The 14,277-nt window shown below is 38.3% G+C and overlaps 1 protein-coding gene across 1 annotated transcript; it reads left to right on the plus strand.

Moving 5' to 3' along the window:
* Positions 1–122: 122 nt before the first annotated feature.
* Positions 123–13,297, plus strand: PDCD10 (programmed cell death 10). Its single transcript, XM_072867645.1, has 8 exons — positions 123–250; positions 7,058–7,272; positions 7,918–7,971; positions 9,347–9,464; positions 10,127–10,253; positions 10,631–10,709; positions 11,030–11,112; positions 12,813–13,297. The coding sequence occupies exons 2-8, from the start codon at positions 7,177–7,179 to the stop codon at positions 12,892–12,894; spliced, it is 639 nt and encodes a 212-aa protein (XP_072723746.1). The 5' UTR covers positions 123–250; positions 7,058–7,176; the 3' UTR covers positions 12,895–13,297.
* Positions 13,298–14,277: the final 980 nt, after the last annotated feature.

Raw genomic sequence — 14,277 nt, forward strand, 5'->3', positions numbered from 1 at the left:
CCCCGCCTTCCGATTGGGCTCTCCCGCCTCCTTCGGCCCCCGCCTGTCTCCGCCCCGTGTCGCGTGGCATCGTGGGGCTTGTAGTCGCGGGTGACGGACTACAAACCCCAGGGGCCCGTGCGGCTGCCGGTTAGTTCCGGACAACGCCTGGTGTGTGGAAACAGCGGCGGACGCTTCCTCCTCGCAGGCGCTTCCGGCGCGGCGGCGAAGCCCACTCGAGAGCTCTGAGGGCTCCGTGGGTCGGGGGGAGGTGAGGTGCTGTGTGCCTTGTCTTGCTGCTGCCCTTCCCTTCTTGGCGTGTGCCCGCGGAGGAGCGAGGGCGTTGGGAGGGTGGGGGGCTCCGCTACTGTGTTTGCGCAGGGCCTGGCTCGCCCTTTGGGGCTGTGCCGCGTTAGAAGCGTAAAACTCTTTCCAGCATTGGGGCCTGGCCGAGGGGCGGCGGGGGGAGGACGGGGCGGGTGGAGGAGCGGCGGGGGCCGCCGGTAGCTCCCGCCGCAGGTGAGCGCGGCCTCGGGCCTCGCCGTGTGGGGAAGGCGGAGCGCGTCGCTTTCCCTCCCTGCCGGGGAGGGGGTCCGACCCAGGCGGGCGGGGGACCTCTTTCCTCTCGCCCCGAGGCGGGGGTGCAGCGGGGCGAGGGCTTGTCCTTCCCCCTGTCCTTCCCGCAGCCCTCCGTCCCCCGGCGCCGCGGGTCGTTTGGGGCCCTCCCCTGTTTAGGGTGGGGAGAGCGGTCGAGGGGGGCCGCCCGGCTTGAGGCCCCTCGGCCCGGGCCGCCCCGCGCTGGCCGGCGAGCCCCGGGAGGGCGGCCGGGGTGGACGCCCGGGCCCGGGCAGCGTAGGCCCGGATGTGTATTATTTTTAGCCCGTCCTAACGTCGGAGCGGAGCGCTGTCAAGTGGCAGCGGGGAGTGCCGGCGGCGCGGTCAGTGTCTCCTCAGGTCGGGGGGAGAAAAAGGCATCCCGGCTCCTTCCCGCAAACCTGGCGGCTCCGGGTCCGCCCCGCTTCGCGGCGGAGGGCGAAAGTGCCGGGCAGGGAGAGCCGAGACCCCGGGCTGTGCTCCTCTTGGTAACTGCACCGTTCAGTGCTTAGGTGTCCCATTAAACTGCTCACTTAACCGGTGAGTTTGGTTGGTTCCGTTCCTGCAGCTTACACATGCTGGGGCACAGGCAGATGGCTGAAACCTTGGGCCAGGTTTGTGCTGTTCCAGTTATCGGGGGAATTAATTGCCCTCTGGTGTTTGTTTACTTGTTGGACTGTATTTGTACGTTTGAAACTGTGTCTTACCTGTTAGTGTCTGGTAGAGTAATAGCTTTACTTTCACATTCCCAGAGAGGGAAAAGAAGAGAAACAGGGATATGTTGTTGTAATTATATATGCTAAGAACCATGAGCTGTTTCAGTTATACCATACAATAATATTAATGTTGCTAACTAGTGAAATTGGGGCACAGTGCAGGAGGCTATAGTTTCTCATGTGGTCGGCAGACACAAAAGCTGGATGTATTAGGACAGACTAAATCACTTCCATTTTGAAGTTCAGGATTGCAAAAGAATATGAACTAATTGTAAGCCTGACTTCAGGTTTGGATTTTTGGATTTAGGTTTGGATTTTGTTTTTAAGTGGATATGATTCTAAAAATAGACATCTTGGGCTTATTGTGAGTTCCTGTGATTTCTGAATTAGTCATACAAATTGCTCTTACAATAATCAAATGCATAAGCAGCTATGCTTTGTCAGGGTGAACTCAACTGTAAGCGGCTATTATATGTGTGTGGAGATCTTTGAAAACTGCGTATCTCTATTCTAGTGAGAGGTATTTAAAGATACTTTTAAAACTTCAATGCTATTTTCTGGTGACATTGCTTTTGTTAACTCTTCAGTGAAACTGCTGGGTGTAAGAGTTAACAGAATATGGAATCAGTACAGCAGAGTATCTTTTTTTGCTTCCTGTTATCTTTACTGATTTTAAAATACAGAGATTGTTCAGGTAGCAGTTGATCTGTATGCCAATTCCAATGAATTCAACCATACTGTCATGAAGTCACCTCAGTTTTAAAAAGAAGGAAAGTAGTTCTGTATCTGAAGCACAAAGCCTTTAAGCTTTGTACCATATAGTCTAAGTTATACAATGGGAAATAATTACAGTCTATAATTGAAATACAGAGCTGGCACATCAGTTACCATCTGACAAGGAAAAGGAGTGTGGGTTTTGTTTTGTTTTTTTTTAAATTTCTTTTAAGTGACCATTAATAAGGGAAACTTAGTTACCAAGCTATGTGTGGGGTATGCATGTAGTTAAAAGAGCATACTCTGCAATTTTTTTTTCTTCTGTAAAATTTGCAACTGTAATTAGTAAATTACCTAAACTCCCTCCTCCCATGCACACTGGTCGTACAAATAGGAGCCAAGCTCTTTGCCTCCAAATTCAGGATAGAATTCGTGCTGCTATTTCCCTTCCACCACTCTTTCTTCCTGAACCTAAATTAGTTTTTCTGTTAACTCAGGGGTCTCCGATCAGGTTAAAGGTAAGACCTCCTCTTGAATCCTCACTGCAAAAAGTGAAGCAGAACTTCTTGGCAGTAAGGATAGCCTTTTCTAGCAGGAATAGAACTATAATTTTTGCTAGAAGCCAAGCATTGAAATAATAATTCTGGTAGATCGTTGCCTCAGGCCTTGTTCCTCTTTAGTACTTTTCTAAAAAAGAGTATTGATGTCTAGGTGCTTACGGTTTTCCAGATCAAAGGTAGATGGAGCCTGGAGAAGGGAATAGAGACAACATCAGTGTATTGGTAGATCTACTGATGACATAACTGAAGATTGAAATCCTGCTGACTGATAACCAATGTTTCTGTTGTTTTAAAACTCTTTAAAAGTTGTAATCATGAGACTCTGCTCTCTTCTCTTTAAACACTGTTTCAAAAGATAGTGTTAAACAAATACCTTACTTTCATGGATACCTTGCTTGTTTTCACCCTGGCCAATGAGCAGATGTGGGTTTGGGGAAGATTACTGCACTCTGTGATGGTTATATTCTAATTAAGTAGCTCTGCAGATCTGCTACTTGATTTTAGTGCATGATCAAAAGTCTGTCAGTAAATGACACGGATTAGAGAAAGCAAATTATCACCTTAGATACTGATAACAGTAGTTGTACCTTTTGGGAAGTGTGGTGTTTTTTGCTATTTACCCTTTTTGGCTTACAGGAAGTTTATCTTAATGTAGTTTTTTCTGATAAAAGTTCAGTTCAATGATTTAAAATGTCATTGGATGGATATGGGGGAATGGGTCTATCAAAGAATCCTTCCAAATTTGTTCCTCATCTAAAATATACCAGTTCTCTTAGTGTTTGCTGAATAGCTGGGATATTTTAGTGCTAGAACTTAAAGGTTAGAATGTAAGATTTGTACTGACAGTGAAAGTATATACTCCATGTTAATATAGAATAGACTATACTAGTCTCTCTCTTGGAATACAGCTTGATGTGTTCGATGGTTTAAGACTGAGCAGCAGGATTGAATTAGCTGGCATCTTAGCATAGTTCTCAAATTTAGATTCTCTTTAAATTCCCTGTATTGTTCTGTACATTCTCTCTGATGGTTGATTTCATCTGATGATGTAGCATGAAGCTTGACTTCTAATCACACATATACAGATTTGAATCTGTGGGATCACTGTAACAAAAAAGATGAGGCTTGCGTGCAGATTAATATTTTGCAGTCTGTCTATTCCAGACAGCATATCCTACTGTCTTCTCCTTGTCTTCCCCCTCAGACCAATTAACAAGTTTGCCAGCTAAGTAACACCTTTTTTGCATCTTACAACAATTTGCCAGGATTTTCTGAACCATGCGACTATATTGTGCTGTTCTAATAAATCACCTTCTCATGGAATCTTACTCCATTTTTTTGAGAATGTAAAAAACCAATTGGCAGGTGAAACCAGGGTAAACTCATCTCAAATCAAAGACTCTCTTGAGATTGGAGTGAACTGAAGTTAAGCTTTTAGAAGACAGTGTTGCCATCAAGCTTGGCAGCTATGCAGATGGCTGCTTTTGATCACATACCAAAAGAAATACTGAAAGCTCCTAGTTGCTGCACGATAATGTGCGTTAAACTTTGGCTTTAGTCGGGCCATTTTGAAGGCTAGTGGACTTTCTAATAATTTATCTAAATAATAGAACAGAAACTTCAGTTTTCATGGGGATTTGGTCCATAATGAGGATTGAGACCTTCTTCCAAGATATTTGTATGTGGTTTAGTGCAGCAATGGCAAACTATCTTTCTGTAATGCAAAGAAATGTGGGGTTTTTTGTGAAGATTTTTATCCCTGCTATTTAACACTAGCAAAGACTGCAGCGCATCTGAGTTATAGCTGAAAGATGTGAAGTTCATCCCTAGCTGCAAAGACAAATAGTGTGGCAGTGTTAGCAGTCAGATACTTGCATGACAGCATGACAGTACCTAATGTTGTATCTTCTGGAAAATGGGAAGACTTCTGGAATAATGAACCACCAGTGTGATATATTGAATATATTTCTTTTCGTATGTTGGCAACAAAAGTATTTTGATGTTCTTGGGTATTTCTTTTGTGCATGTATATTTAAATCTACCTCTTGCCTTCAGTCGCAAAACTTGTATCCTTTGTGTTAATATAAATCCAAGGTTTTGTACTTTGTTTGAAGAGTGTCAGTGTCTGGTAAAGAGGTAGTAGATGGTGTATAATTGTTTTTATATGGGGGTTTAACTGTACTGTGGATTAGTAACAATAGCTTATGGCTCTTCAGGAGAAAATGAGTTCTTCATGGCAGTCCACAGTATAATAGGTTTTCATCATCATAAAAATCCATCATTTCAGTAGTGTTTCCTTTTCTTTGTGGATACTGCTAACCGGTAAAAACAAAGTAATTATATCTAATGGTTATTTTGTCCTTTTTTGCCCTTCTTCCTGTGATCAAAAATCTTTTGGGTAGACTAGAACAATGCTCAATGACCTGATTTAACTTTTAAAAACTTATTCTGTTGAGAATACAGTACTCTAGATAAAAACTTGCAGTAAATTAATCTGTGAATGCTGTCTTCAGTGGTGCTTGTTAGTGTAGTATCTTGCATGAGTATATATTTTTACGGAACTTCCAGAAACACAGAATTAAACAGTAAAACAAACAGCTCTCCATCCACTCTGCCCTTTACATGCCAGAGTTTTTAGTGCAGGGAATATGCATGTATAATAAATGAGACAGCTTGTACTTGCAGTTGTGAGTGAAAACTTGTTCAGACAAGTTCCCTCTCCCCCATGTGAGTAGACCTTGCATGAATTTATGTAACTCTGAAACAAGTTCTTTAAAGATACTCACCTTTTTGAGGAATGATGAATATTCACTTGTATTCTTCCGTGTCCTTGAGAGCTGTAAAATAGCTATGGGTAGGTGATAAAAATGCAAGAGTCCTGATTTTTGCAATTCCATCCATGTGGACGTACCTTGTTTATACAGACCCCTTTTTTAAGTCTCAGTGATCCTATTCTGTGGCTATAGGAATCTGCTCGTGTATGTCATGTTGAAGGGCTGGAACAGTAAGAGAAACAAAGATGAGATTTTGCAATAAGTAGTCCATGTCAGAAGACTTGTATAAAGAGCTGTTGCTTGTTACTATATTCATGTTTAATTTTTCTTCAAATCATGTTTTAACTGTTGGCTGCTTCTGTAGTGTGACCAGTTCTTCACTTTTTTTCTCACTTTTGGGTATATTCATACTGCCTAATCACGTGCTCAGATGAGACATGCATGATATTTGTAGTCATCCAAGTTCTTCTCTGTGCTTACTGTAATCAATAACAAATTTCACTTGTATAATTATAGCTAAACTACTATACCTGTCCTGGCCACAAAGAGTATCTGTTCTTCTATTTAAACAGCTTGAAGATTTTTAGTCAGTGCAGAGCATAATGAGGAATATAGCTTGAAGAAATATCTTGGCGTTTTTTAACCTGTTCAAACTATTGGGAAGTTATACTGATTCCTCTAGTAGCTTTTGCTGTTTCTTAAAAATTTCACTTTTTAAACTTCTTACTAAAATATCATAAAATCACTACATGAACATAAAAAATGCCTGATGTTTGAAGCTTGCTAGGAGGAAAAAAAAACCTCTAGTGCATTAAATACTCCAAGCAAATCTAAAAATTAAAATTGTTAATCTCTTTCTGTGTATCTTTATTCCTAACTTGGACTTTAGGTCTTTAAACTCAATTATGTTATATAAAATATTTTAAAAGAATATTATGAATAGAAAATATAACAAAGAAAATATAACAACTGTAACAAAGACTTATGAACCACAGGGTCACCTTTTTCTTTTTCCACATAATTTCAGGGACTGAGCAATGATCACTCCGTGTCGGATACGATGAGCTGGACTGGGTGGAGAACTTCCAAAACCTGGGTTCAGTTACTGGAACAATAATTTTCCATTGAGTTAACATAGCTGTTGACACACCCTGAGTGGAAACACGACTTAAGACTTTTGCTTATATAAAAACAAAGATGTAGTATTTGGAGTTAAAAGGAGTAAAAAGTAGGCACTGATGTCCAGCAGAATTACAGCTGATGCATATGCAAAAATATGGAGTATTTATAGGTAGTCTTAATGTTAATTGTCATAATGCATCTGTATGGTTTGGGGTTTATAGCATGTAATGCTTTTCAAGCTTTTTATATATGTGAGTTGTTAGGAATCTTATGCTGCTGCTTATGAGTGGTGGCAAGATTTTTTGTAATACATGTCAAATAAAACCACTTTCAGGAAAATTCAATCCATAAGAACTTGAAGTAACATGTAGTACTGTACTCTTTAAAATATCTGTTCACTTGATAGATTTCAATTAGGGTTTTGAAGTTATATGAAGTAGTCATTCCATATTTACTCAACTCATGTTATAAGTAATTCCTAGTTTCTAGGTAGTTACAAACTAATGTTGTTCTGTGCCTTTTCATTTTTAGAACCTGTCAGTCATGAGCATTCATAATTGTTTGGGTTTTGTTTGTTTTTTTTCTCACACAACCTAAGGACAATATATTTTTCAAGTTCTTCAAGTATTCTTGCACAACGAGGAAAAAGAAGAAACGTTTCAGTGAATGAGGAGTTTTTTGCTTCTATAGTGTTTTCCTTGAGAAGTGGGTCTTTGAATGAGGATGACAATGGAAGAGATGAAGAATGAAGCAGAGACCACTTCTATGGTTTCCATGCCTCTCTATGCTGTTATGTACCCTGTCTTTAATGAGGTAAGCTACATTTTGCTTTAGAATGTAATAATCCCCTTTACATTGGGAAATATGATCACAGTAACAGGTTGCTCATCTTGATTGGGAAAGTTTTGTCTAACACCATCTTCTTTCTATGTATTGTTTTACCCTGTTTTCCATGAATACAATTTCATGCTCGTCCAAGATTGCTGCTTGTCTTGGCCCTGATCTTTTTTCTTACCTTTTACAGAGGTTTTTCACAAAAATGCTAGGTCCGGCATTGTATGGCAGGAAGTAACATACAGTTGAACATGTACCTGTGAACAGCTTGATACATTTTAATTTTACTGCTAATGGCTATAATTTAATAGGATATTTGTTTTTCTGCAAGTATCAGAGATGGTCAAGATGTTCTCAAAAGCTTCTGTCAGACTTCTGCTGTAGGCTGCATAACTGCAAAATACGTCCAGTGACATGTTTGATTTTTATGTTTTTATCTGGGGGGGGGGAAGTCTTTCCTTTGGGATTAAACTTTACAGTATCTCTCCCTCAAATGAGACCAGTAATTTGAATGCTTCTGTCAATTCCCTTTTTCATTATGCTATATAAGGCAAGGCATGAGTACTTGGCTTGTTTTGTTATGATAATATTAGAATTGCTAATAATTCTAAACTTTTATTGCAGCTAGAAAGAGTAAATCTATCTGCAGCTCAGACACTGAGAGCAGCTTTTATTAAGGTGAGAAGTAACTTGTATTGAAGAATGATTGTTTGAAAGGTAAACCATATATGATGAAGCTAAAAGGTCAGCTGTCTTGTTTCCTTTTGTCTTTGTATTTGAAGACTGCATCCTTGATCCAATAGTCTAAAAATAAAAATAAAGTGGACAATTGCATGGGCTGTAAGTTTTGAGATATCTGCAAATGTTATGAGTAGAATTCTGAATGATACAAGCATATTGAGCAGTTTTAAACAACCAGAATCTTGTCTTGTCCACGTAGTACAAAAGCTTAAATGAGGAATCAGTCAGTGAAGGTAATAAGATAATAAACTTAGTCTAAATATGACAAGATTATGTAGACTTGGTGCTCATGAGAAATAAGCATGTAGCAGACTTTGAAAATGGTCTCCAAAGTGAATGGTAATGGGGTTTTTTTTTTTGTGGATGAAGATAAATTAAATGTTTGTATTTGCATCCAGCAGTAAATGGAAGAAAGATTCTTCTAACTTTTCTATTATATTCCTAAAGAATGAAAATACAGATATTCCTTTATACTGCTTTATTGAAGTGGTGATCTTTTGAAATTCTTTAAACAAAAATAATGGTAGACATGACACATCTTAACATGTGAGCTATGCAATTAAGTAATACTTCCCTGTTTCTACACTTAAGACTGTCTAGGTACACTTAAATCTAAGTCTTAACTAGAGCTCGTACAAGTTAACTGTTTTTACGACTGGTGGTACGGAGCTAAGCTGAATGCAAATCATGTAAAAACTGAGATACTGGTAGAAAAGGTAGTGCTAGCTAAAAAAAACACACACCCTCATTGTTATTCAACACAGCATAATTTTTTGATAGCAGCACAGGTATTGTGAATACCTCCAATGTTGGTCTAGCTTAGCTTTACTTAGATATGTCATCAATCAAAAGGTTTTTTTCTGAAAAAGCAATTCCAAGATGATGTTTGAGCATATGATGTGATTCATAAGAGGCACATTTATAAAATGTCATGTGGAAGATGGGGGAGTAGCACCTGTGTTTGAGTGAATTAAATCCCAATGGATACAATATCATTGTCTCAAAGCTTAGTGTTTATGAAAATATAACAGAATATAGAACTTAATGAAAAACTTTCTTATTCAAATTGAAATGAGTGGAAAGGCTTATTGGAAAAGTTGTTTATACAAAATCACTGATGTAATCCAAGAAAAGTGGATGTTGTAGTGGAAGAATGGTTTTCAATGTAATCTGCTAGTCTACAGCCAGTAGACTTTTAAAGGTTCTAGCAAACTCCTGCAGTATATGAGGCAAGTTACATGAAAATCTGCCTTTGTGCTTGCAATATTCAGGTCTTGCATATTTGAGAATAAAAAGTTTCTTTGCCGTATAGGCTGAAAAAGAAAATCCAGGTCTTACACAGGACATCATTATGAAAATTCTGGAGAAGAAAAGTGTGGATGTGAACTTCACAGAGTCTCTTCTGCGTATGGCAGCTGATGATGTAGAAGGTAATATCTTATCTCTTAGGTTGAATAAGTGTATTTTTAAATAGTGTTAACTAGGAACATGCATTTCTCTATGCCTATTTTTAGAAGAGGTTATTTGTTTCATAATAGGTTTTTTTTTCAGCATGATAGAAGAATATTTGTATTTTCTGAGTAACTCTTTTGAAGAAGTTAAATCTCCCTAAAAATGTATCTGACTAATACAGAGAGAGAAAGAAAATGAATGTTTAGAACTATGTTTATGTGGGTGCGTAGTTCACCTTTTGCAATGCTAACAACCAGAAAAAAAGCATATATGGAGTATAATACCTTCCTTTTCTCTGCTTCAAATTAAAAGCAGTAGTTATACTGTCAGAGAAGGGGAGCATACAGTAGGCTTTAAGTTATTTTAATACTGTATTTGATTAGTGTAGTGTCTTCAGGGTCTCAGATAAAATCAGATGCGCTCTTTTTCCAACTTGCAATAATAAAGATTATTGTTGGACTGTGTTTCTGTTGATGCAGAGTCTATTCACTGCAGTTTTCTGGTCATGGCTATTTTTGTGCTGTTCACCTTTGAATGTAACATGGTAATACTGCTGCATTTTGTGAAGTAGTGTTTTTTAGCTGTCACTAGAGACTTGAGGAAAAACTAATGGTATTTTTGAATATGTTGTTCTTGTTAGAGTATATGATTGAAAGACCAGAACCAGAATTCCAAGATCTTAATGAAAAGGCACGAGCACTTAAACAGATTCTTAGTAAGATTCCTGATGAGATCAATGACCGAGTGAGGTTTCTCCAGACAATCAAGTAAGTACTGTATTAAGTATTTTTCTGCAGATTGAGGGGTCAAACTTCTAAATTGGAATGTTCAAATGCTGTAGGAGATGCTAGTAACACTGTTCCCATTGGAAAGGAGCCTGATCCTCGCTTATAAATGAGCAGACAGAGTTGAGGATTTTTAATGAGAGCCCCATGTTACTAGACCAAACTTAACTTGCGGATTTCTAGTTTGAATTCCCATGTCACTGGTCTAGCTCTTTGCATTTGGTCTTCCTACATCCTGTCTGACACTTATTCTGTAGAGACTGTTTTAAGAAGTATTTGACTACTAGAAGGGCATTAAATTCCAAAATTTAAATAGGATAGCTTAAGGATATTACAACTATCTTTTTATTGCCAAATAGGGACATCGCGAGTGCAATAAAGGAACTTCTTGACACAGTAAATAATGTCTTCAAGAAATACCAATACCAGAACCGGCGGGTATGTGCAATAACTCTTTTTATACAATATTGTATAATTGTGTAAGAGGAAGCACATCCTTTTGATCAAAGGATGAATAGGAGAGCTTAACTGGTCAATGACATAATATTTTAACAACAGGATTGTTGTATGGTAGGTCTTGGCAGTTTTATAGGAAGAGGGCGATTTCTCTGTGTGTCTTCTAAAAAAAGAAAAAAAAATTAAAAATTCCTATACCTACATGATGTTAAACTGAGAAGAAGACTGGCTGACATAAAGATTCTGACTGTACCAAACAATATGTGAACTAAGACTCTGCTCCTGGTGTTTCTGTTTCTTAGGCACTTGAGCACCAAAAGAAAGAGTTTGTAAAATACTCCAAAAGTTTCAGTGATACTCTGAAAACCTATTTTAAAGATGGAAAGTAAGTATGTTTTTGTACTACCATTTTACGTAATGAAAGGTCTTGTTGACTAACGGGAAAATAAGACAAGCTTTGGGGTGTTAAGCTACTTTCTTCAGGACTTGCCTAATTTTTTTCCTCACCTGTGTCCTCAGACCATCATGGCTGCTTTAAAATACTTTTAATCCTTTTGTAATGCCTTTGAGGAAAGGGAAATCTGTTAAATGCCACACCATACAACACCCATGTGCGATATTAGCTTTGAATTTGAATATGTGAAGTTAAATTTCATGGCCTTTTGTGGTTTTTTTCAGTGTATATACAAGGACAAAAAATTTATGAATGCTTTATTGAAAAAAGTAACCTACCTATTTGAAATATCATTTGCAAACACTAAACATCTGTGCAGTGTTTTCTTTGATTTAGATTTTTCTTGGCCTTTCTTCATAGCTCCTTATAGTGCTTTGCAGTATTTGGAATTACTTTGCTGATTAATCTTTTTATATTTGGACATTTTAGCCTTCAAACTGAGGCTTTTTTCAGGTCTTCACCTTGGGTTTTGAAGTCACTATTCTTGTATATTTCACTGTAGTGACCGATTCGGATGATAAGTATATCCCGCCTCAGATTTTGACAGTGCCAAAGTGTTCTATGTGCTACTGTTTTAAAGATGAGAACTAACTTTCATGTCTGGTCTTGTTGAGCTTGGCAAAGACTAAGAGCACCCAGGGGATGGTGCATTACTAAAGGAGAGAGAAGTTTTGAGACCAGCCGTGAACACTACCTTGCTCCTATCAAAGCATTCTTTTTTTTCTCCTCTTACTGAAACTGGGGCTAAATTTGGTTATGATACCAAAATGAGAAATTTAGACCTTGGGAGCTTTATGATTACTGAACAGATGTATAGATAAGTCTTCACATGAACTAGGTCTAAACAGACTCAGTTGACTAGGAAACTATTTGACTGAAAAAATGGGGAAAGGGTTGTATGGGTTGTACATGTATCCCAGCCATACTGAAAGAGCCCAGCTTTGTTTAGCCCTATGTGAAGTGAATGCTGTGCTGTGTATTGTGAGCATAAGCTTAAAGTGTGTTACGTATTATCAGTATTGCAAGAAATCCCTGGTAAGGCTTGTATTTCATATCCTTGTGGAATCAGAAGTAATTTAAATCTGTCTGAACTGCATGTTGATAAGATACCCTGCTCCCACCAGAAGGTAATGCTCACAGACGTCATTACTGAGCTGAAAAACTCAGTGACCCCACACCTCTTTCGTAACAAAGATAACTAAAATAGTATGTCACTTCCATGTGTGTGCATGCTTAGTATTTCTTGAGGAAAGAGTTGCAAATTCTGAAATTACTAGGGGATGAAGTGTTCAGCTTTGAAAAGAACAGGCATTTAACGATCATCTGTTCCACTCTTTTTCTTAGTTAGCTAAAACCCCAGAATTAAATGATTGAGATGTCAGTGATGATTGAGAGCCAGCGTCTTTAAGTTCCTGCCAATAAACATAGTCTTTCTAGGATTAGCTATGCAAATAAGTCTATCTGTTTGCTAGCAGTAAGCTTCAGGTAGATCACGATATGGTGAAACCTCAATATGCTCCCAGTTTGCAGAGCCTAGATGCCAGTATATTTAGTTGCCCAAACTTAATGCTGTATTTATTGAATGATATGTTTCTAAAAATGTCTGAAGCAATATCTTTCTCTTCTAACAGGGCAATAAATGTGTTCATAAGTGCCAACCGACTAATTCATCAAACCAACTTGATACTCCAGACCTTCAAAACTGTGGCCTGAAAAATGTATATGTTGAGAGTTGTACTTTTCAATGGTGGATAGGGTACCTTTATATGTAAATTTTAAAGTTTTGACTGTATAAATTATCAGCCCCTCTTGAGGGGCCTAATGCAGGATTTTGAATGGGATTATTGCCATCTTACACCATATTTTTGTAAAACATTGTAGCTTAATCATAATCTCACGATGAAGATTTTGCATCACTTTTTGCTATTATCATTCTTTTCAGAATTATAAGCCAAAAGAATTTACGCCTTAATGTGTCATTATGTAACATTCCTTATAAGAATTGTAAATATTTGGTGTTCTGTTTCTGACATTTTAACTTGAAAGCGGAAAACTGCAAGATTATGTATTTAACAATATTGGTGGCAAATATTCAATAAATAGTTTACATCTGTTAGACTGTCTTTTTGTATGTGAACAAAAATGCATAACTCATCTTTCTAGAACTGCAGAACATTCATTAAATGGAAAAATTAAAATGGAGTGCATAAAGCTACTGGCAGTTCAAAACAGTATAAAATGAGGGTTTTTCCTTAAAGCTGAGATTTTGGTCGTGAACTAACACTAGACCAGAATACCAGAATAATTCTATTAAAATGTCTTTGACAAAATAATAAAGAACCCCAGAAGTGAGATATGCTTTTTGTTTTCGATAGAAACTAAATCTCACTTCTTTCTTAATCTTCTGTTGGTGGTGAGTTAACAGGTTTTACTCCTAGACTACTCCAAGGATTTGAGCAGAGGATTACTTTAAATATATGCAGCTGACTATGCAGCAAAGGGTGAATTTAAAATATTAAGATAACTGGGTGTTATATTGGTACCCTTTTGGGAGGGAGGAGGAGAGAAGATAGAACTCTTCCAGGTAGCACTAGTGATGTGTATTCTATGCATGCCTTAAGGCAACTCTTTTTTCAGGGACTGAAATCATGTGAGACCTCGATTGAAAAAACTTGTTTATGTAGATGGTTAAGAACTGCTGATGGACAGATTCAAATTTTATTATTGTGATTTCATGGTAATATTTCACAAGTTCTAATGAATATCTTGCATGCCCCTTTGAAGTGCACCTTGAGTTTATTTTAAAGTAGAGTCATTATAGAATAAATTTCTGAAAGTCTTCAAAATATTTACATGGCCATAACTAGTAAGTTTAGGGAAGAATGTGAAGCAGTTTATAAAGCTGCACAAGCTGTTGCAGGAAGATCGCTTCAGACTGGAAGAGCCCAATTGCTACAGAACTATTCCTTGTTTAGGTAGAAATGATGAAGAAAAGGTACAACCAGACTCTCTTGCACACTGGCCTGGTGCTTTATTGCTCATTTGGGGGAAGTGCCTTATCCAGAGTTCAACAGCTGGGTCTTTGAATTTGGTTAT

This window comes from Ciconia boyciana, chromosome 7 (genome assembly GCF_034638445.1).
Source record: "Ciconia boyciana chromosome 7, ASM3463844v1, whole genome shotgun sequence".
NCBI lineage: Eukaryota > Metazoa > Chordata > Aves > Ciconiiformes > Ciconiidae > Ciconia > Ciconia boyciana.